At 45.5% G+C, this 21319-nt stretch overlaps 2 protein-coding genes across 5 annotated transcripts; one reads left to right on the top strand and one right to left on the bottom strand.

Annotated features, from left to right (window-relative positions):
- Positions 1-1367: 1367 nt before the first annotated feature.
- nr2c2ap (nuclear receptor 2C2 associated protein) lies at positions 1368-17961 on the top strand. Of its 2 annotated transcripts, none has more exons than XM_023953931.1 (5): positions 1368-1820; positions 1912-2002; positions 16941-17046; positions 17160-17227; positions 17474-17961. In XM_023953931.1, exons 1-5 carry the CDS (start codon positions 1786-1788, stop codon positions 17594-17596), a joined length of 423 nt encoding a protein of 140 aa, XP_023809699.1. In that variant the 5' UTR covers positions 1368-1785; the 3' UTR covers positions 17597-17961. The 2 variants fall into 2 exon arrangements, with proteins under 2 accessions (XP_023809699.1, XP_004067645.1); XM_004067597.4 differs by lacking the exons at positions 1368-1820; positions 1912-2002 and adding exons at positions 4591-5058; positions 5150-5240.
- Positions 17821-21298, bottom strand: rfxank (regulatory factor X associated ankyrin containing protein). Of its 3 annotated transcripts, none has more exons than XM_020702886.2 (9): positions 20815-21069; positions 20670-20726; positions 20419-20520; positions 20275-20340; positions 20079-20179; positions 19878-20003; positions 19736-19802; positions 19584-19664; positions 17821-18178 (listed from the first exon to the last, which is right to left on the bottom strand). In XM_020702886.2, the coding sequence occupies exons 2-9, from the start codon at positions 20698-20700 to the stop codon at positions 18126-18128; spliced, it is 627 nt and encodes a 208-aa protein (XP_020558545.1). In that variant the 5' UTR covers positions 20701-20726; positions 20815-21069; the 3' UTR covers positions 17821-18125. The 3 variants fall into 3 exon arrangements, with proteins under 3 accessions (XP_020558545.1, XP_011471878.1, XP_004067644.1); XM_011473576.3 differs by lacking the exon at positions 20815-21069 and adding an exon at positions 21077-21298 and having other exon boundaries at positions 17822-18178; positions 20670-20705; XM_004067596.4 differs by lacking the exon at positions 20815-21069 and adding an exon at positions 21077-21297 and having other exon boundaries at positions 17822-18178.
- Between the last annotated feature and the right edge of the window lie 21 nt (positions 21299-21319).

The following is a 21319-nucleotide window of genomic DNA, read 5'->3' as shown; positions in this document are numbered from 1 at the left end:
TCTAAAATTATCATCTCAAGTAAAATCTTTTAAATTGATGGTTATATATTTTAAGTTATACATATATTATAATGATGAACTGTAACACTTGAAGGTCACTTTACTTTGCTGAACATCACTTTGCTGCTGAACACCAGTTCCTGACAACAGAATTTGGGATTAATAAAGTTTAATCTCATCTCATCTCTCAAATGAAGAGCTCCAATAATGACTTTGTCTTCAACATGAGGGACTGTGTGTCTGGTGGGACACACTCTTAACAAGAAATACGTCTCCAAGGAGCATGCACCAACTCTCCTACTCTACTACTCATCCTGTGTACAGTAGTGCAGACTAAAAGCTTGACTCTGGGCATAAAGACCTGTTCCATGTTCTGACAATCTGACTTACTGTATGTTCTCATTATGATTTTCTGTTTCACACAAAAACATTAAAAAAAGAAAACAAAAAGGAAAAAAAAAACTCTGCCACTGCCGGTCCCAAGCCCGGATAACAAAAGAGGAGGGGTAAGTGAAACTTTATAGTGATTAACCACAAATATGTCACAAAAAAGGAGATACAAAAGAGTAAAAATGTTCCTAACAGGAAAGGGGGGTCACTAACATCAGCCAATAAGCTCTATTCTGTGAGAGTCGTGAATGTGCATCCCAAATTAAAAAAGATTTGGATTGAAATTTTTCAAGTATCATTAACTCTAAAACTGAAAGTTTAATCTGATGGTGGCACTACAGCAAAGGTCATATCATCACCAAAACCAATAGGGTTCAAACTCTTGCTCACTGAAATGTGTGAGTAATATTTGAGGATAATACGAGGGTTAAATATTCTTCAAACTTAAATATTATTGCTCCTACAGCTCCATACATGTGGTATAAAGTGTAGAAAATACAAATATTAAAATGTACAAATTAAAGAAAAAAATCATTTAAACGTTTTCAGTAGCACTACGGCAGAGCGCCCTCTGGTGGCTAAATAAATAAGCACTCACATATCAACAGCTGCACTCCCACCATCACTACAAACAGTATGTGATCCTGAATAGAAGCTTATACTGTAAACAAACATTAACAGACTCTTCCTCAAGTAAGAGAACAGTCTGCTGGACTGGTCTTTCCAGAACAGTCTTGGTGCCGCGCGTTCCTCCTTTATCTTCAATAGAGTCACCAAGAAGAAGCTTAACCTTCCTGACCCTGCCGTCGGCTCCTAGAGTGACCTCTGTGACTCTGGCGCTTCCCCTGGTTTCTTGGAACACACTCTTCTTGTAGCAGAACATTGTCATTTACCTTTGCGTTTCTTCTGGTCTTCTTCCACTTACTTCTCTGTTGCAGATTTAACAAATATTCCTTTCTCCATCTAGTCCAGAACACATTCCTCAAATACTGCACTCTTTTCCATCTTCTCAGCAAGTAGAGATCCTCTTTAACACATTTTTTTAGTTGGTGGTGAGATCACTGTGGATTGTTACTGGAGCCATCCCGGGTGCTGTTAGACTTCTGTGTAGCAGTTCTCCTTCAAATGTTCTCCTCCCAAATGAACCAAATTGTGGTGTGGAAAGATTTGGCACTGACATATTAAGGCTTTTTTAAACACGAAAAAATTTGAACGAATTAGATCGCCATTTGTTTTTTTATCAAATGTTTATCTTTTCTATAACATCTTTGGATCATGTCGAAAAAAATGAATATTTTAAAGGGACTTTACTGACATCTAGTGGTTGAAAAAAGTGACGCATTGACGTCACCGTCGTCCAAACAACACCACGTGCCCTCCACAGTCGGAGCAAAGATGGCGTCTTTGATCTGCTGTGAAACGCAGAGCAGGTAAAACCGTTTGAACGTGATTAGAGGAACTGAAGGCGCGTCTGTGGACGCTCTGCAGACGCAGTGACGTGTCCGATTCCCTCTGCTTTAGGGTGAGTTCGGTGCTAAACAGAGATGGAAAGAACTACGGAAAGAAGAACATGTTCGACTGTGATGAGGAAACCTGCTGGAACTCAGACCAGGTAGCAGACACTCACAGGTCAGGACGGACGCTCCCCTCAGGTGGAGTCCTCACTAAACACACTTGGATGAGGCAAACATAAAAGTCCACGGACTTCTGATGGAAAACATACTCGAAACCTGCTGAAAAATCAGACTAATCTAATCCAAAATGAAAAACATTAAACAAGTTTTTATTGATAGTTCTCATGAGTTCAGTTCTTTGATTCTAACATTCATTTCAACAAGAGATCAAATAAACACTGATTTTTGAGTCGGGACAAAACGTGACCCACATAGAAAAGTCTTATTCATATTAAAGAGAAATCTATTTCTCATAATTGTCATACTCACCAAGTTAGAAGATCTAAAGGAAATTAGCATAGATAATTACTTGGGGGGGGGGGGTTATAATCTTTTAATCTGTTTTCAAAGTGTTTCTTTTAATGATAATAATGCCGGTTTTAGTTAAAATAAAAAAAACCTGTATCGTTTTCTAAAACATAGATTGTATCTGAATTCTCACCCAGAGCTCTTCTAGGGCCGGCGTTTGGGGGTGGGGGCCTGGGCTTGCTCCGGGGGGGGGCCGGCGCTTTCTGGCTCCTCTCCCTCTGTGTGGGGTGGGTGGTGCTGGGCCTGGGGTGTCGGCGCCTCCGGGGGTGGGGCCCCTGGGCTGGGTGGGCCTGGCCCCCTTGCTGGGGGGGGGGGCGGGGGACAGCTGTTTGACCACCGGGGGACAGTCTACCAGCTGTCCTCAACTTACCCCCTTCCTCATATAACCTCATAATAGGGTGAGGGGGTGGGGGGATTAGCCTGCGATGAGCCTTGGGGGGGGGGGGTTTACTAGGCAGTGGCCCCCCCTCCTATGGTTGCCGTATGGAGTGGTCCCCCCCTCTTTCGGTTTTATTTGCACCTTAGACATGTAGGGCCCTTGGTAGGGGGGGTGCTTGGACATCACTGCCAGCAAGCAGCAGATGTCCTCCTAGCACCCTACCCGCCAATTTTAACCGCACCTTAGACATTTAGGGCCCCTTGGTGGGGAGGGTGAGGGGACATCACTGTGAGTAATCAGGAGATGTCCCCTTAGTGCCCTACCCGCCAATTTTAACTGCACCCCCCTTAGTACACACACCCCTCCCCCCGCAATATATACATCCCAACATAAACACACACACATGCACACACACACCCTCTTAAACACACATATACGCACACACATTTTGCAAGGAAGGTGGGACCTAGGACCATCTGTCCCCTGCCTCTTCCCTGGTGGGGGGTGCGGGCCCCTTTGCAGCGGCGGCCGTGTCCCCGGGGTGCCGGCTTCCTGGGCCCGGCGGTGCTCTCTCCGCGCGGTGGGGGGGTTCACATTACATCTGAGCCGGGGGTGTTGGTGTCCCTGGGGGGTGGGTTCTGGTCCTTGCTCCTGAGCGCTGGGCCCCGCCTAACTTCCAACTGTGGCCGAGCCTGGTCGGGCCATATTTACAACACCCCTTGTGGGCCCTCTTTTTTCCCCGGGGTTCCCCCCTCCTGGGCGGGGGCGGCGGGCCCCTGCCTTGCTCCTCCCTGGACCAACCGTGGGCCGGGCGGATGGCTGCCTGGAGTGCGGGGCGGGTCTCCCTTGGGGGGTCCTGGCTCGTACCTGGGGTTGGGGCGGGGGGATGCCCGGAACTCCTGGGTGGTGGTGGGGTGCTCGTCTGGGGCTGTGGGCGTCCCTCTCCGGTGGGGCCCTGCGTTGGGCTCTCCCGGCGCGGCGGGGGGGCTGCTCTCCTGGTTGGGCTGGGGCGGCCCTCTCTTTCCCTCTGTGCCTCCCTGCTCTCTGGCTCTGGGGGGCCTTGCGGCGGTCCTGCTGGCCCTGGCCTGGGTGGCGGGCTTGGTCGCCCGGGCGGCGGTTGTTCCCTGCCGGTTTCCGTGTGGCGTGGGGGGGATTCCGGCTGCCGCTGCTGCTGCGGTGGGGGTCTTGGGGTGGGGATGGCTGGGCGCTCTCCTTCCTTCTTTACACATTCCACCATCCATATTAGAAGAACATGAGCACTCACCTGAGCACGGGTGTTGGCTCACCTTTGCACTGGCGGTTTGCGTGACTGAATGACTGAAATGTTTCACACTAGTTGGTTTTAAGGCATAAGTATGCGTGTGAGCACTATCTGTTTTGTGTACATGTCGACAGATGGACATTTTTGCAACTAGCAGGTGTGTTTGACACTTGGGTGTGTGTGTGGACAGGCTCCGCCCTTTTTGTACTGCATTTGAGCCTTACCATGGTGATTAACAACCAGTAAACTTGTTGCTCTATGCTGCTTCATGGTCTTACCCCCCTTCCCCTCCTATTATCACCCTCCTACCCCCCCCTCTCTCTAACGTCCCTCTCTCTTCTTCCCCTCTTTCCTTTTCCGTCCGGTCCAACACCAAAGATCTTCAAACATGTTTGAAATTAATAAATTTTGGCCTCAATTACAAAAGGGGTTTATTCAGACATACCTTTGGTTTGTCTGAAGATTAATAACCCCTCTTGTTAAAGTAAAATATGTCCAACACAAGAGGCCCTCAGCTCTCATCTGTTTGCCCAGCTGTTGGACAGGACAAGGTAAAAAAAAAAAAAAAAAAAAAAAAAAAAAAAAAAGAACACATTCCTCAAATACTGCACTCTTTTCCATCTTCTCAGCAAGTAGAGATCCTCTTTAACACATTTTTTTAGTTGGTGGTGAGATCACTGTGGATTGTTACTGGAGCCATCCCGGGTGCTGTTAGACTTCTGTGTAGCAGTTCTCCTTCAAATGTTCTCCTCCCAAATGAACCAAATTGTGGTGTGGAAAGATTTGGCACTGACATATTAAGGCTTTTTTAAACACGAAAAAATTTGAACGAATTAGATCGCCATTTGTTTTTTTATCAAATGTTTATCTTTTCTATAACATCTTTGGATCATGTCGAAAAAAATGAATATTTTAAAGGGACTTTACTGACATCTAGTGGTTGAAAAAAGTGACGCATTGACGTCACCGTCGTCCAAACAACACCACGTGCCCTCCACAGTCGGAGCAAAGATGGCGTCTTTGATCTGCTGTGAAACGCAGAGCAGGTAAAACCGTTTGAACGTGATTAGAGGAACTGAAGGCGCGTCTGTGGACGCTCTGCAGACGCAGTGACGTGTCCGATTCCCTCTGCTTTAGGGTGAGTTCGGTGCTAAACAGAGATGGAAAGAACTACGGAAAGAAGAACATGTTCGACTGTGATGAGGAAACCTGCTGGAACTCAGACCAGGTAGCAGACACTCACAGGTCAGGACGGACGCTCCCCTCAGGTGGAGTCCTCACTAAACACACTTGGATGAGGCAAACATAAAAGTCCACGGACTTCTGATGGAAAACATACTCGAAACCTGCTGAAAAATCAGACTAATCTAATCCAAAATGAAAAACATTAAACAAGTTTTTATTGATAGTTCTCATGAGTTCAGTTCTTTGATTCTAACATTCATTTCAACAAGAGATCAAATAAACACTGATTTTTGAGTCGGGACAAAACGTGACCCACATAGAAAAGTCTTATTCATATTAAAGAGAAATCTATTTCTCATAATTGTCATACTCACCAAGTTAGAAGATCTAAAGGAAATTAGCATAGATAATTACTTGGGGGGGGGGGGTTATAATCTTTTAATCTGTTTTCAAAGTGTTTCTTTTAATGATAATAATGCCGGTTTTAGTTAAAATAAAAAAAACCTGTATCGTTTTCTAAAACATAGATTGTATCTGAATTCTCACCCTAACCCCTACATAGTGCACTATATAGTGTGTTCACCATTTCCTAGTGCTGTCTGAACCTACAACTCCAAAGGGCCTGGAAATTTCCCAGAAGTCTCTGCGAAAAACCAGTGTGCATCGATGCTCACTAGATCGGTGAATACAGACCACAATGCATTGTATCGGAACATTTCTTACCAAAAAAATGTATTTTTTCATCAACGTTTTTATCTTCAGAAGACAGTGGATTCATAAAAAATCGTCACGAAACGCTCATATCAATAAGATTTTGACTTCGATGACGTCATACTTACGTTAAAAAAAAAAGTAGTGAGCATGGTGTCTGAATTGCTTTCAAAATTCACAGCACTTCATAGCTTTTTAGTAGTTAGGGAGGATGATGGGAATTCGGACACAATCATAGAGCGGCAAGAGTTCATGAGAAGTTCACCTCTGAGCCCTCATTTCCCGCAATCCCTTTGTTTACTCTCTCCCTCTAGCTTACAGCCCCTCACAACTCCAACATAACATTACAACAGTGCAACAAAAATGGCGAGCCGACTGCACCTGCGTCACTCCTACAAGCTTTTTTTCATCTGCTCCTGATTCACAACAATTAAGATAAAGAAATACTCAGAAATGTGATTTTAATCTTAAATTAGTTTATTTCTATCTTCCATTATGAGAAAAATGCTACAAGAACGTCTTAAAAACCCAATTTTCTTCAGATTGGGTCTTTGATCGATGAAGCAGTTGTTGGAAATACTGTTATCTCTCTTCTCCTTGGCAGAAGGTCACAATAGTCTCCATTGACAGACATTAAAAAATGTATCAATTCAGAGGTCATGATTCAAAATATATCAAACGGTATATGACATAAAAAACTCAAAGTTTTTGCCATTGCAATCGGCCTATCAAAAGTCTGTCCTCTGCTTTTGTCAACCGTCAGATTTTCAATAAAAATGAATTTATTCAGGTAAAAACCTGAATTTTTGCATCCTTGAAGACCTGTTTTCATTCTCCTAGCTGTGGTGGATGCAGCAGGACCACACATGGTCCGCTCAATTGAACCTCTATATTTTAGATAAAAACGTCCATTTTTCCTGTGGTCACAGCTGCACAACACCGTCCCTCTGTCACAATACTTTTTAAACCCCCAGTGGAATCAATTCTTGCTTGTTTTGGAGAAAGCAAATAGCAGGAGCCAAAAAAGCTAGCTAGCTGAAGCAAGCATGCAACTTTGTCGATTTAGTCAGTGTCAACGCCATCAGCGTTCATGTCTGACAGAGCTGACAAATCCAACAATAACTGCCTAATCCCATAATAGTGTGTTTTTTTCCTCATGGTAAAGGAAGAGAATAACATTTAGGTGGTGTTCTTCTGCACATTTACAATCATACGCAGTTAAAAAGAAGAAAGTGTCAATGGTGATGTAGTTTTTTTTTTTTGGCCGCACAGACCCAGAGGAAGGTCTAAGTTTAGGATTATGGTTACGTTTCTGGTTAAACCACCAAATAGTTCCTGTTTCTGCAGCTCACCTCTCCTACAGGATCCTACGGATGACATGTTGAGAACACGTCACACACCTAGGAGCGTGACAGCTGACGGGACTTTAGCCAACAACAAAATGCAACCTTGGAGGTACTTAAAATACGTGCGGTCAATACAACATTGTGCGTCTTGGCTCCACGTCTTCCATGCGGCCGATGCGAATTTCCATCAGGTTTGTGCTGGTCGCACAGAAATACGTGCGAATAACATCCGCCTAAAAATATGTAACTTTTTTTTTATTGTTGAAGGAAAGTTTGGCTGGAGAGAAACTGTCAGTTTAGGGGTGATGGAGGAGAAATGGAAAATCAACGCAAGCAACGAGAAAAGTCCAAGTGTTTGCTTTGTAAGCTAAGGAAAGACAGGTGGAGGAGAAGTCAAGATAAAAAGTGATACAGATAGAGAGACACGGCACCGAGGAAACACTGAAGGAGTAGTGGAGAGAGGAGCAGGAAGAAGATAGACGGCCTAAGCCATCTATTTTTGAGCGATGGCGGGGTTACACCCTGGACGGGTCACAGGGCCACAATCACACACCTAGATGCTCATTCCTGGTCCTTAAGATCTTTTTTTTTTTTTTTTTTTTTTTTTTTTTTTTTTTTTAACTTGTCCTGTCCAACAGCTGGGCAGACAGATGAGAGCTGAGGGCCTCTTGTGTTGGACAGATTTTACTTTAACAAGAGGGGTTATTAATCTTCAGACAAACCAAAGGTATGTCTGGATAAACCCCTTTTGTAATTGAGGCCAAACTTTATTAATTTCAATCATGTCTGAAAATCTTTGGTGTTGGACCGGACGGAAAAGGAAAGAGGGGAAGAAGAGAGAGGGACGATAGAGAGAGGGGGGGTAGGGGGTGATAATAGGAGGGGAAGGGGGATAAGACCATGAAGCAGCATAAAGCAACAAGTTTACTGGTTGTTAATCATTATGGTAACGTTCAAATGTAGTACAATAAGGGCGGAGCCTGTCCACACACACACTCAAATGTTATAAACACACCTGCTAGCTGCAAAAAATGTCCACCTGTCGACATATATACAAAACAGATAGTGTTCACACGCATACTTATGCCTTAAAACCAACTAGTGTGAAATATTTCAGTCATTCAGTCATGCAAACTGTAAGTGCAAAGGTGAGCTAACACCTGTGCTCAGGTGAGTGTTTATGTTCTTCTAAAATGGATGGTGGAACGTGGAAAGAAGGAGGGAGAGTGCCCAGCCATCCCCACCCCAAGACCCCCACCGCAGCAGCAGCGGCAGCCGGAATCCCCCCAACGCCACACGGGAACCGGCAGGGAACAACCGCCGCCCGGGCGACCAAGCCCGCCACCCAGGCCAGGGCCAGCAGGACCGCCGCAAGGCCCCCAGAGCCAGAGAGCAGGGAAGCACGGAGGGAGAGAGAGCGCCGCCCCAGCCCAACCAGGAGAGCAGCCCCCCCGCCGCGCCGGGAGAACCCAACGCAGGGCCCCACCGGAGACGGACGCCCACAGCCCCAGACGGGCACCCCACCACCACCCAGGAGTTCCGGGCATCCCCCCGCCCCAACCCCAGGTACGAGCCAGGACCCCCCAAGGGAGACCCGCTCCGCGCTCCAGGCAGCCATCCGCCCGGCCCGCGGCTGGTCCAGGGAGGAGCGGGGCAGGGGCCCGCCGCCCCCGCCCAAGAGGGGGGGAACCCCGGGGAAAAAAAAAGAGGGCCCACAAGGGGTGTTGTAAATATGGCCCGACCAGGCTCGGCCACAGTTGGAAATATGGCGGGGCCCAGCGCCCAGGAGCAAGGACCAGAACCCACCCCCCAGGGACACGAACACTCCCGGCTCAGATGTAATGTGAACCCCCCCGCCGCGCGGAGAGAGCACCGCCGGGCCCAGGAAGCCGGCACCCCGGGGACACGGCCGCCGTTGCAAAGGGGCCCGTACCCCCCACCAGGGAAGAGGCAGGGGACAGATGGTCCTAGGTCCCACCTTCCTTGCAAAATGTGTGTGCGTGTATGTGTGTTTGAGAGGGTGTGTGTGTGCATGTGTGTGTGTTTATGTTGGAATGTATATATTGAGGGGGGAGGGGTGTGTGTGCTAAGGGGGGTGCAGTTAAAATTGGCGGGTAGGGCACTGAGGGGACATCTCCTGATTACTCACAGTGACGTCCCCTCACCCTCCCCACCAAGGGACCCTAAATGTCTAAGGTGTGGTTAAAATTGGCGGGTAGGGTGCCAGGAGGACATCCGCTGCTTGCTGGCAGTGATGTCCAAGCACCCCCCCTACCAAGGGCCCTACATGTCTAAGGTGCAAATAAAACCGAAAGAGGGGGGGCCCACTCCATACGGCAACCATGGGAGGGGGGCCACTGCCTAGTAAACCCCCCCCCCAAGGCTCATCGCAGGCTAAGCCCCCCACCCCCTCACCCTATTATGAGGTTATATGAGGAAGGGGGTAAGTTGGGGACAGCTGGTAGACTGTCCCCCGGTGGTCAGACAGCTGCCCCCCCCCCCCCCCCCCCCCCCAGCAAGGGGGCCAGACCCACCCAGCCCAGGGGCCCCACCCCCGGAGGCGCCGACACCCCAGGCCCAGCACCACCCCCCCCACACAGAGAGAGAGGAGCCAGAAAGCGTCGGCCCCCCCCAGGAGCAAGCCCAGGCCCCCACCCCCAAACGCCGGCCCTGGAAGAGCTCTGGTCAGGCCTCGACGGGACCGAGGCAGCCGACCGGCCGGGGAAACCGCCGATGGCCTCAGCGGAGACCCCGACCCGTCAACCCCCCCTGCCCCGTACCAATAGAGCCCCCCCCCCTCCCCCAGAATGCCCCCCCACAAGGCAGGGCCGACAAGACCCCCCCACCCCACCACCCCCCAGACCCCGCAGCCAAAGCGGATGACACCCAGAGCGACCGGGGGCCCCAAGAGGGCTGTCCCGTCCCGCCCCAGAGCCAGGGAAGGGCCGATCCCAGCCCCAGGTGTAGGTGGGAAGCCCATCCAGCGCCGCTGGGCCCCCCCCCGAGCAGCGCCCCCCGCCAACCCCCCCCAGCACAGGCAAAGGGACCACCCCCCCAAGCCAAGCCAGACCACCACCCCACCCCCCCACCACGCACCCCCACACCCAAGCCCAGAGGACCACGCAGCGCCCCAGCCCGCCCAACCCAGGCGCCGGACCCGACCCCCCGACCAACGGAGCCCCCACCACCCCCCGCCAGGCACCGGAGGCCCCGACCCCCACCCCAGCCCACGGCAGAAGGGCAAGGAGCGGCGACGACCAGGCCCCCCCCACCCCCTAAGTCACGGAGTTAGCTATGGGAGACCAGAGAGACTGAGTTCTTTCAAAGTTACTTGAACCTTGGGCTGACATTTTTTCCAAGCTGATATGATCAAGCAGCAGATTTCTGTGTTGACTTATATTTATATTTTTCTTGCTTTTCCAATTTATTAAAATAGTTTTTTTAGCAATGCAAAGAGTTATGAAAATGATAGAGCCTAATCCTCCTTCTACATCGATGGCACTCATGTCACCAAGCACACAAAGTGACGGTGAAGCTGTGATTGAAACCTTAAGCCAGACTGATAGATCGGCACATACCTGCTGCCAGAGAGCCTGGACAGGCGTGCAGAACCACAGTGCATGCATGTAATTGTCGGGTAGATTACTGTCACAGTGCTGACAAATGTCTGAGTTACTGAGACCCATCTTGAACATCCTCTGTCCAGTGTAGTAAATTCTGTGAAGAGTTTTGAAATGGATTAGCTGCAGATTTGGACTTTTTGTCAGTTTAAAGGTGTTTAGACAAAGTTCTGACCAAAAGCTTTCATCTGTGCTGATGCTCAAATCCGCATCCCATTTTGTTGTCGGAAGTGAAATATTATTATCTAAATTACATAAAAGTTTGTATATTTTGGAGAGAGTTTTATTCATTGTGAAATTGATCAGAGTGGTAACTACATCTGGTAGCTTTAAATCGTTGTCTCTGTATTTAAACTTTTTAGTAATAATTGATTTAAGTTGCTGATATTCCAAGAAGTTATATATTCCATGTTTGTCTTGAAGTTCCTGGGGAGTTATGAATCTTCTATCAATAATTATGTGCTCTAGTTGTTTTATGCCCCCTGCTTGCCAAGCTGGGAAGTGGATAATCTTTTTGTTTATGAGGATGTCTGGGTTGTTCCAGATGGGTGTCATTTTGCACGGTTGAATTGATGATTTTGATATTTTGAGAAATTCCCACCAGGCTGTTAAGGTGGCATTTATATTGGTACTTTTGAAACAATCCTGTCTTTTAACTATTTGGCTGATAAATGGAAGATCTGACAGGTTGATCTTTCCACATAACGCCTGTTCCAAGTCTAACCATGAGTTGGTTTCTGGATTATTTTTTAACCATTTTAAGATATATTGTAATGTATTTGCAAGAAAGTAATTGTGGAAGTTAGGTAATTCTAATCCTCCACAGCTTTTTGCAGATTTTAAAGTTTTTAGACTAATTCTTGCAGGTTTATTGTTCCATAGAAAGCTTGATATGGATGAGTCTAATGTTTTGAACCATTTTAATGGCGGTTGTGTGGGAATCATTGAGAAGAGATAATTAACTTTGGGTAAGATTTTCATTTTTACCGTGGCTACCTTGCCCATAAGGGACAGAGGCAGGTTGGTCCAGCGTGTTAGATCGTCCTGTATGTTTTTCAGTAATGGGGTGTAGTTTAGCTGCACCAGTTCTGATACTTTGGGGGGAAAATAAATACCTAGATATTTTATATTGCCTGATTTAACTGGTATTGTGGGTCCTTGCTCCGCATTACTGTTCAGTGGTAATAAAACAGATTTATTCCAATTAATGGAATAGTCTGATATAGAAGAGAATTCATTAATGATTGTTGCCGTTTCATTTACAGAATGTATATTACTTAAAAACAGTAATATGTCATCTGCATAGAGACTAATTTTATGATGGCTGTGTTTGGTTTTAATTCCTTTGATACTCTCATTCTGTCTTATTGCTGCAGCTAGAGGCTCGATAAATATTGCAAAAAGAGAGGGGGAGAGTGGGCAACCCTGTCTAGTTCCTCTTCCAAGAAAAAACCTGTTGGAAGTCTGTTTATTAGTTCTAACTGATGCATTGGGGTTGTGATATATTTTGATCCAATTGATGAATGATTCTCCAAACCCAAACTTATGGAGGGCAGCAATGAGGAACTTCCAATTTACTCTATCAAAGGCTTTTTCAGCATCCAGTGATAGTATAGTCATTTCCTGGTTTTTGATGGTGGCAAAGTCTATTATGTTAACGAGTCTGCGGACATTGTCATCCGAGTGTCTGCCTTTGATGAATCCAGTTTGATCAAGGTGAATTATGTGAGGAGTGACTTTTTCTATTCTCTGTGCTAGTGCTTTGCAGATAATTTTTACATCTGCATTAATTAAAGAAATGGGGCGATAGCTTGAAGGACTCGTGGGGTCTTTGTCTGGTTTTAGAAGAAGGATAATGTTGGCAGAGTTCATGTTAGGTGGTAGAGATTGGCTTTCATTGATAAATTTTACCGTTTTATAAAACGTTGGTGCCAGTTGTTCCCAGAATTCCTTATAAAACTCTGCTGGAAAGCCGTCGGGTCCTGGTGCTTTGCTGTTAGGCATAAGTAACAGAGCTTCATGAAGCTCAGACAACGAGAGCGGAGAGTCTAAATTTGTGATTTGATCTTCGTTTAACTTGGGCAGGTTTATATTGTTAAGAAATGAGTTGATGCTTTGTTCTGATGGATTGATCTGTGGAGTGTATAAGTTTTGATAAAAGTCTTTAAACGCATTATTAATTTTTACCGGGTCATGGGTGACATTCCCTGTTTTGTCCATAATAGAAGCGATTGTTGATTTTTCTTTATTAATTTTAAGCTGATTAGCTAGAAATTTGCCAGATTTATTCGAGTTTTCATATCTTTCCAGTCGAAGCCTTTGTATCTGGAATTGTGTTTGTTTATTGATGATGTCATTAAACTGCAGCTTTAAATTTTTCAGGTCCCCCAGTATGTGTTCCTGTGCAGAAGCAGCATAAGCAGTCTCCAGGGTTTTGATTTTATTTTCTAATTCTAATAAATCTGCTTTCTCTTTGCGTTTTTTATGCGTTGAATAAGAGATGATTTTCCCTCTCATGACTGCTTTTGCTGTTTCCCAAAGAATACTTGGTGATATTTCAGAAGTATTGTTGAATTCTAAGAAGGTTTCCCACTCTTTTTTAAAGAATTCAATAAATTCCTGGTCTTTTAACAGAGACGTATTAAACCTCCAGGTTGAACCTGAGGGTGTGGGTACTTCCCTTGAAATAGTAACAGAAACTGGTGCATGGTCACTGATAATAATTGGATGAATGTTGGAACTTTTAATTTCTTTCAAAAGGGAGTTACTGACTAATAAATAATCTAAACGAGAGTGTGAATGGTGAACTGGAGAGAAAAAGGTGAACCCCTTAGTGTTTGGGTGACATGAGCGCCAAGCGTCGCAGAGACCCAGATCATTCATGTACTGCTTTAGAATACTTGCAGACTGCCATGTACGCTGATTTGCTGCTGTGCTGAGTCTGTCAAGTTCAGGGTCCATAACAAGGTTAACGTCTCCTCCTATAATGATTGTGGAGTCAGAGTGAGCTGAGAGTGAGGTGAAGAATCTGTGAAAGAAGGAAGAGTCGTCAACATTCGGACCATAGATGCTGGCGATACAAAAGTCTTTATTCTGAATGGATATATTAATGATTACAAATCTGCCTTCTGGGTCAGTAACTGTATCCTTATGAGTAAATGTAACATTTTTCTTAATCAAAACTGCAACCCCTCTTTGTTTGGAGTTGAAACTGGCAGAATACATAACTGGATACTGGGAACAGCACAGGAGATTACCAGCTGATAAAGATAAATGGGTCTCCTGCAGCAGAGCTATATCTGCTTTAAGATCATTCAGGTGATTTAACACTTTCAATCTCTTTGGTCCAGCGCCAAGTCCACGCACATTCCAGCTAACGATGTTAAGACTGTTCATAGCTGTTCTAACCGGGAGAGTGCAAGGCTAAATAGTGCGTGTGCCCGTCCGTGTGCGCGTGCCCGCTGTGCGTACCTGCTACACTGACAAGCGCTGTGCGTAGGAGGTGGACATGTCTTGGCTGTGAGCTGCATGTTGCGTGCGTCCTGTGTGAGCCTAAGTGAGGTTTTTGCAGTTTGTCAACGTGTGTGTGCTGGATCGCGTGTGCATGCTCTTATGCGCGCTAGTATGCGCGCGCGCCCGTTCCGTGCATAAATAAATACTCACCGTGGTTGCGTTGACTTTACCTGATTCACATATGAGGACATGGGAAGGGGGGGGGACAAGAGAAAAGAGAGAGGAAAAGAGAAAGAACAAAAAACAAAAACAACGAAACAACAACAGAAACATGAATGTGAGAGAAAGAAAAAACACTTTTCCTGAGAGGTGTGGATTATTGATGATCCGATTATTTCCTATTCAATTAAATAAGTTTGCGGGTTTCTTCTGGGCGGCGCAGATGTCAGTGCACCTCTGAAAGCCTTCAGCACAGCCAGGGTGTTACCTCTGGGTCCCGGAACAGCTTGCCATTCACAAAAAGTTTATCAACGGCAACCACCGCGCGTGCTCCAGCAGACAGGTGCTTCCTCCTCAGCGGGAAGAGGATTTTCCGCCGGCGGAGGATCTCGCCTGGAAACTGATCATTCACGCTGTAATGTGTGCCTTTCAGCTCGCGTCCTCTGCTTTTTACCTGCTCCTTTTGTTTATAATGTTCAAATTTAGCAACAATAGGACGGGGACGCTGATTGTCCGGCCTTTTCCCTCCGAGCCGGTGAACCCTGTGGAAGGAGATCTTCTGGACTTCCTCCTTGGGGATCTTCAGATGGTCTTCCAAAAAGGACCTCACCGTGGCCTCGGGGACTTCTCCTGCCTCCTCTGGAACCCCGGAGATTTTTCCAGATCTCCAAGCCCTGCTAGCTGCTGATCAGACATCTCCACATTCAGCAGCAAGCAGTGCAGGGAGAGCTGAAAGCAGGCAGAGTGGTAGATCCTAAATCAGGAATGAGCAGCCCTGACTTAGTCACCCGTTAACCTGTGCTGCAGGATTTTGGACTGTGGCAGGGAGCCGGAGTCCCCGGGGGGGAACATGCAAACTGCATAGAGAACGGTCCCTGCTGGGACTTGAGGCAAGAGCGCTAACCACTGTACCACTGTGCCACTGTGCAGTCCATGTATCTGCATGGGTTAATTAAACCCTTTCTTTTGTTTTTGTCATTTATGCAATGAAAGATCATCATCATCTAAATCCTTCTGTGTTTTATTCAGTGAAGGTTTGTTTTTCTATGTAGGCCCAGTAAAATAAAACAAAAAGTGAAAACGCCATTAAAAAAAAGTGTGTTTTCAATGAAGCGTGAAACTTAGGCTGTCTGAATTCCCATCATCCTCCCTAACTACTAAAAAACTATATAGTGTGGTACTATGTAGTGCCGTGAATTTTGAAAGCAATTCAGACATCACGCTCATTACTTTTTCTTTTTTTTAACGGTAAATATGACGTCATCGATTTCACAAAAGTAAAATGTCATTGATATGAGCGTTTTGCAACGATTATTTATGAATCCACTGAGTTCTGAAAATAAAAACGTTGATGGTTTATTAAAAAAATAAATTTAAATACATTTTTTGGGTAAAAATTGTTCCGACGCAATGCATTGTGGTCTGTATTCACCGATCTAGTGAACATCGATTTACACTGGATTTTTGCAGAGACTTCTGGGTAATTTCTAGGACACTATTATGGAATTGTAGACTCAGACAGCACTAGGAAATGGTGAACGCGCTATATAGTGCGCTATGTAGGGGTTGGGTGGGAATTCTGACACCACATTAGTCTTTAGTATAGATATGACATTTTATTGCATGTCAGAGTACCTAAACACTATTACAAGATAACTCAGAACTTAAGAATCATTCTATACCAGGGGTGGGCAATTCCAGGCCTCGAGGGCCGGTGTGTCTGCATGATTTCCAGATAGTCTTGCCCTTCTCATGGCTGATTACCTGGTTCAGGTGTGTCCAGCCAATTAGAACATGCCAGAGCAGGGTATGCTGGAAAACATGCAGGAATGCGGCCCTCAGTGCCCACCTCTGTTCTATACTGTGAGTGTTTGACGGAGTTTACATAAATCAAGGCATTAAGGTGAATCCCCTCACACGTCTCCCACTTTGGGCTAAACTTCACAAAGGAAACTTGTCCTGCACGTCTGTTCCTCCCCCCGTGATAATCACAAAAAGTTCAAGTCTTCTGTCTTCTGCTGTAGCTGGGCAGGTAGATGCATTACCCTTTGACCAGTACAGTGGTCCTGGGATCAGTAGAATATGCATAGTATGATAGCAGATATTTTACTACACACTTTCTACACTTTTCTAAAACAGACATGAACTTTTTCTCACGTTTCTCTTGTTTAAATTCTTAAGTCCAGACCTTCACAGAAGAGCTTGTGGGACGTGGAAGACAATCTAAGCAGCAGACTTTTCCAGTGGTGCACAATTTTCCAAAACGGCGTCCAGTCCAATATGAAATCCTGCTTTATTTTGAAAGGAAAGAAGCATTGCTGTAATGTCCCACGTGTCCCTGCAAAGACTGACGTGCACATCACAGTGGCGTCATGAGAAATCCCTGTTGTTCAGGGTGAGTGCCAGTGGGTGTCGCTGGAGTTTCCCGGGCCTGTACGGGTGTCAGAAGTTAAAGTCCAGTTTCAGGGAGGCTTTTCAGCCAAAACCTGCAGATTAGAAGGTAAGACCAAAACGCCAGCCCACCACTGGATTAGTTACAGTTGGAACTGCTTTGTTTCTGACTGAATGTGTGAAAGCAAATGTAAATAATTATCCAGAATGTGTTTTCTGCAGGGGGCTTGAAAAATGGCGACTTCACCGAGCTCGACCAGTTTTACCCAGAAGACAACAACGCCCTTCAGATATCCTTCCTACTGCTCTGAGAATGCTGCCTCACCTATTAAATGGTAGTTACCTTCACTTAAACACAACTTGTGTGTCAGAATTGTGATAATCTCATTGAAAGCGATCATCAATCAAAAAGAAAGTCAACAAGTCAGAAAATGATCACTTCCTCTGTCTGCGTTACATGGACCATAAAAAGAGCTGCTGAATATTTTCCCAGGTCTCTGGATCTGTCTTTACGTTATTCTTAACTCCACACCCACAGCTTTCCCATACAGGAGGCCACTACAGTGAACAAAGTCAAAATATTTTTTGAGAACAGTGTTGACTTTTTTGGGAGAATTATTGTTTATTCCCTGGATGTCCTCGGGGAAAAGGCCTCATGACCGTTTCCTCCATGCTGGTGAGAGACGTAAAGGAGAACGGGTCCTACGGAAATTCTTGTCTTACGCTGCCCCCTTGAGAACTCTAGGAAATCTGTCTTTTCTTTGGCATAAGTGCCTTCATGGACGGAACTGCCAATCCCCCACATCTCAAATCAATCGGATGCTTTGGTTTTGAATGCATCTGTTTCTGAGACTGGATTAAGGCATCAACATGTCTGCAAAGGAGCATTTTTAAAAACTTTATTGCAGTTTTTTTAAGACAAAATATTTCTACTGCACAGCAATAGCATGTCATACCTCTTCTCTAGACATTTGACATAATGTAATCAAGTGTATTCAAATGGAATAAACTGCTTTTACATCAACACGTTCAGCTTCCAGAGTTCACCTTTCATCGTGTCTACAGACTTTCTGATAACGTTAAACGTATTTTTGGGGGCCCCCCCTCCATCTCATCAGATCTGAATGGCTTGTAGGTCTGTGATCAAATCCGTTGGGTTTTTTTCAATGGATGGGTTGTAGCTTGGTGTCATGTTGGTGGCCTGTAGAGTTTCAGGATGTGGTCCTCCAAAACCTTCTGAACTGAGAAAAAAAAGAAAGAAAAATGATTGGACATTTCTGACTTAAACTGCTTCTAAAGTAAACTACTCCCACCATCTTTTGATCTATCAAAGCGTTCACAGTGCTCTGTTCATTATGTCTGTTCAGGTTTTAGGCAAAGTTTTAATAAGCCTGTGCTGTTTAACCCTTGTGCTATCTTAGATGACCCCCCCCCTTACATTGACGTGTTCTCCCTACCATGACAAAGGTGGATAAAGGTGGAAAGATTTCATGTAATCCATAGACACCGGTGAAGATCACAAATTATTGAAGAAAAAAGGTTCAGAGCACTGTCTAGTGGGTCTAGATGACCCAACTCCCAATGTTAAAGTGCCTAGGATAGCACAAGGGTTACGACATATTTATTGTGAAGCAGCAAAAATTGCCCTCATGTCCCATGATTCCTATGTTTACACCATCTCCCCCTAGCTTACAGCCTAACATTAGTGGTGTAACAAAAATGGTAATCAACATTGGAGCCGTCGGTCCAGTTCTGATCCAGATTCCAGCTCAGACCTGGAAAACAAAGACGTTCATGGATCTGTGTGTCCTACAGTGGATGATCAGAATGGAGCAGAGCAGGAAGACTTGGGTCGACTGAACATTACAATCGTTTTTTAAACTGCATTTTTTTCATCTGCTATGATTTTAAAAAAATAAAAAGTCGATCTCAGAAATGTAATTTCAGGCTGAATTTTCTTTAACCCTATCGTACTGTCGCCGGGTGATTTTCACCCGAGCAAAACTATTTGCATTAATTTCCACGTTTCAAGGAGTCTGTGCCTTCACCAGGGAAGACTCATGTCCCAGGAATGGGGGGGACCAAAAACCGAGTTTCTAGGATCATTTTAGTATTTTTTTGTTCTCAGATTCCTATTTTTCAGTGATTTTTGAGCATGTGTTTAGAAACTTCCTATATTTTTCATTTTGTTACACATACCACTGTTGAAAATAAAAGAAAACCACTCTAATTTATCATGTGCTGTCTTTTTTTGATCTATTACTGATAAAAAGTACGTTTTGTTGGATAAATTATATCGGGGGGAAATTACCCAGTGATGGTGTAACGTTTTATAGCAAAAGTGTTAAATATGTCTGAGAAAAATGCTACAAGAACACAATCTTCATTGGAGTGGGTCTTTAAGCTCAACACTTAACTCTGAAAGCATCAAAACTTAAGCCAGCATGGCTTAAAGAAACTGTTTCATAGGTTCTACAACCAAACGTGGATAAATGATGCCAGGTACTCTGTATGCAGTTTTTATTTTATTCAGTTTGAGGCTTTATTTTTGTCAAGTTGCACAGACTGTTTGGTTGTAGCCACAAACGATCTCTTAGCAAGTTCTAATCATCCAAAGTATATCAGGTAGAGCAGCATGATTCATACTTTTTTTGTGTCCCAGAGCAACCGCTAAGGCCATCGGACTGTAGCCAGAGTCCGACTCAATCGTCATGTCTGCTCCTTTGGCTGAAACGGACAAGAGTGATCAGAATCAGTTTTGAAGGCTTCCTTTTCTACATCTAAAACATGAGGCATACCTAGTAGCGCTTCTACACATTTGACATGGTTCCCTCGTACTGCGTAAAGAAGAGGAGTTCCACCATTCTGAGAACAAAGAGATCCATCATGAATAAATCAAACGTCTCACTATGTGTATGGAAAACAGACTCTACATTTTACCCAGTCGTAGGTGTTAATGTCCACTCCGTGTCTGAGAAGTGACTCAACAATGTCCACGTAACCCCCAGAGCTGGCCAATGTCAGGGCGCTCTCTCGCTCCCTGGCAATGGTTTTGGGGTCGGCACCCTTGATAACGGATCACATGAACGTCTGTGAGCTGCTGCGTGTCACGTGTAAAATAAAACATGTCTTTGTTCCAACCTTTTCCAAGAGAAAGTCCACCACTGCCTTCTCTCCGAACGCTGCTGCCCACATGAGAGGAGTGAAGCCTCGTTCGTCCTGCCTGCTGAGCAGCGAGCTGTCTGCCGGATAAAGCAGGAAACAGTCCATCTGAAAGAAGCCTCAATGGTTTAAGCTTGAAAGAAAAAGGTTGCCGTTGGTGAAACTAGTCTGGCACCTTTACTCAGACGTGCAGCCACCTGTGAAACCTCGCCCTGCGCCGCCAGCTGATGCATAGACAGAGCTAACGGGGAGAAAAAGAGCTGCAGGTGAACAAAGCACTCATTCGGCCTCAGCTGTTCTCTGCCCGTGAGCCACGTACAGTCCAGTGTTGCAGGGCGAACAGAAACCTCATTGCCTCGCTGCTTGTTGGTCAGCGCGGTGGAGTGCTTCAGCAGATCATCTTCGTCTACATCGGGGTTGTCTGGGGGCAACAGTGACGGCCTTACTAATGAACAATTGCTTTGTCTGCTGGCATGATGATATGGACGACATCTGACTGACAAACTGTCCACAGATTTCTACCCTGCAGCACCTCCGAACAGTCAGTGAACGGCTGAACGTGTTGCTCACCTGCCACCTCGTCATCCCCTCTGGTCTCCATGGTAACTTCAATAAAGAGCAAAAAGGCTGCATGGCATAAGATGACAGTTAGGGCATCATTTCATTATATAGCAATCCACTTTAGGTTTGCACCCTTAACGTTGACAGCAGTCACCTCGACCCCTCACGGTGGGGGTTTGTGGGATGATGATTGGATGAAAACATCCCGGTGTTCATGGGGAAGGTACTAGTGCTAATAATGAGCTCGAAGCAAAAACACGGAAATGGTCTGCTTGATCATGAAAATGACGTCAATCAAATACAGGTAGGATATCGTTTTATCGCCCGCTAACTGGTCAAAGTGAATTTTTAAAAATCGTAACCGGAAACTGGCAGGTTGGCACATATTAAAGCACACATATTCATTTCCTACTCACCACATCGATCCTCACAGTTGCGCTAACTTAACTTAATGTGAAACTAAAAGTGTTTTTTTTTTCTAGATCCCACAAAAGCTCTTCTTAGTGGTGCATTTGGAGCACAGATGATGTAGTGATGTCCCGAAAGTGGTTAGCTGTTTAACAAACCGTTGGTTCAAACCAAAGCTGGACAAACATGTTGGAATCGCGAGCTCGTTTGTCGAGCCGTCTGGTTTCCAAGGCGGAACTTTTGTTACAGTA

Source organism: Oryzias latipes, chromosome 4, assembly GCF_002234675.1.
Source record: "Oryzias latipes chromosome 4, ASM223467v1".
Taxonomy (NCBI): Eukaryota; Metazoa; Chordata; class Actinopteri; order Beloniformes; family Adrianichthyidae; genus Oryzias; species Oryzias latipes.
The sequence above is the reverse complement of the archived record's forward strand: the minus strand, read 5'-3'. Positions and strand labels throughout refer to the sequence as shown.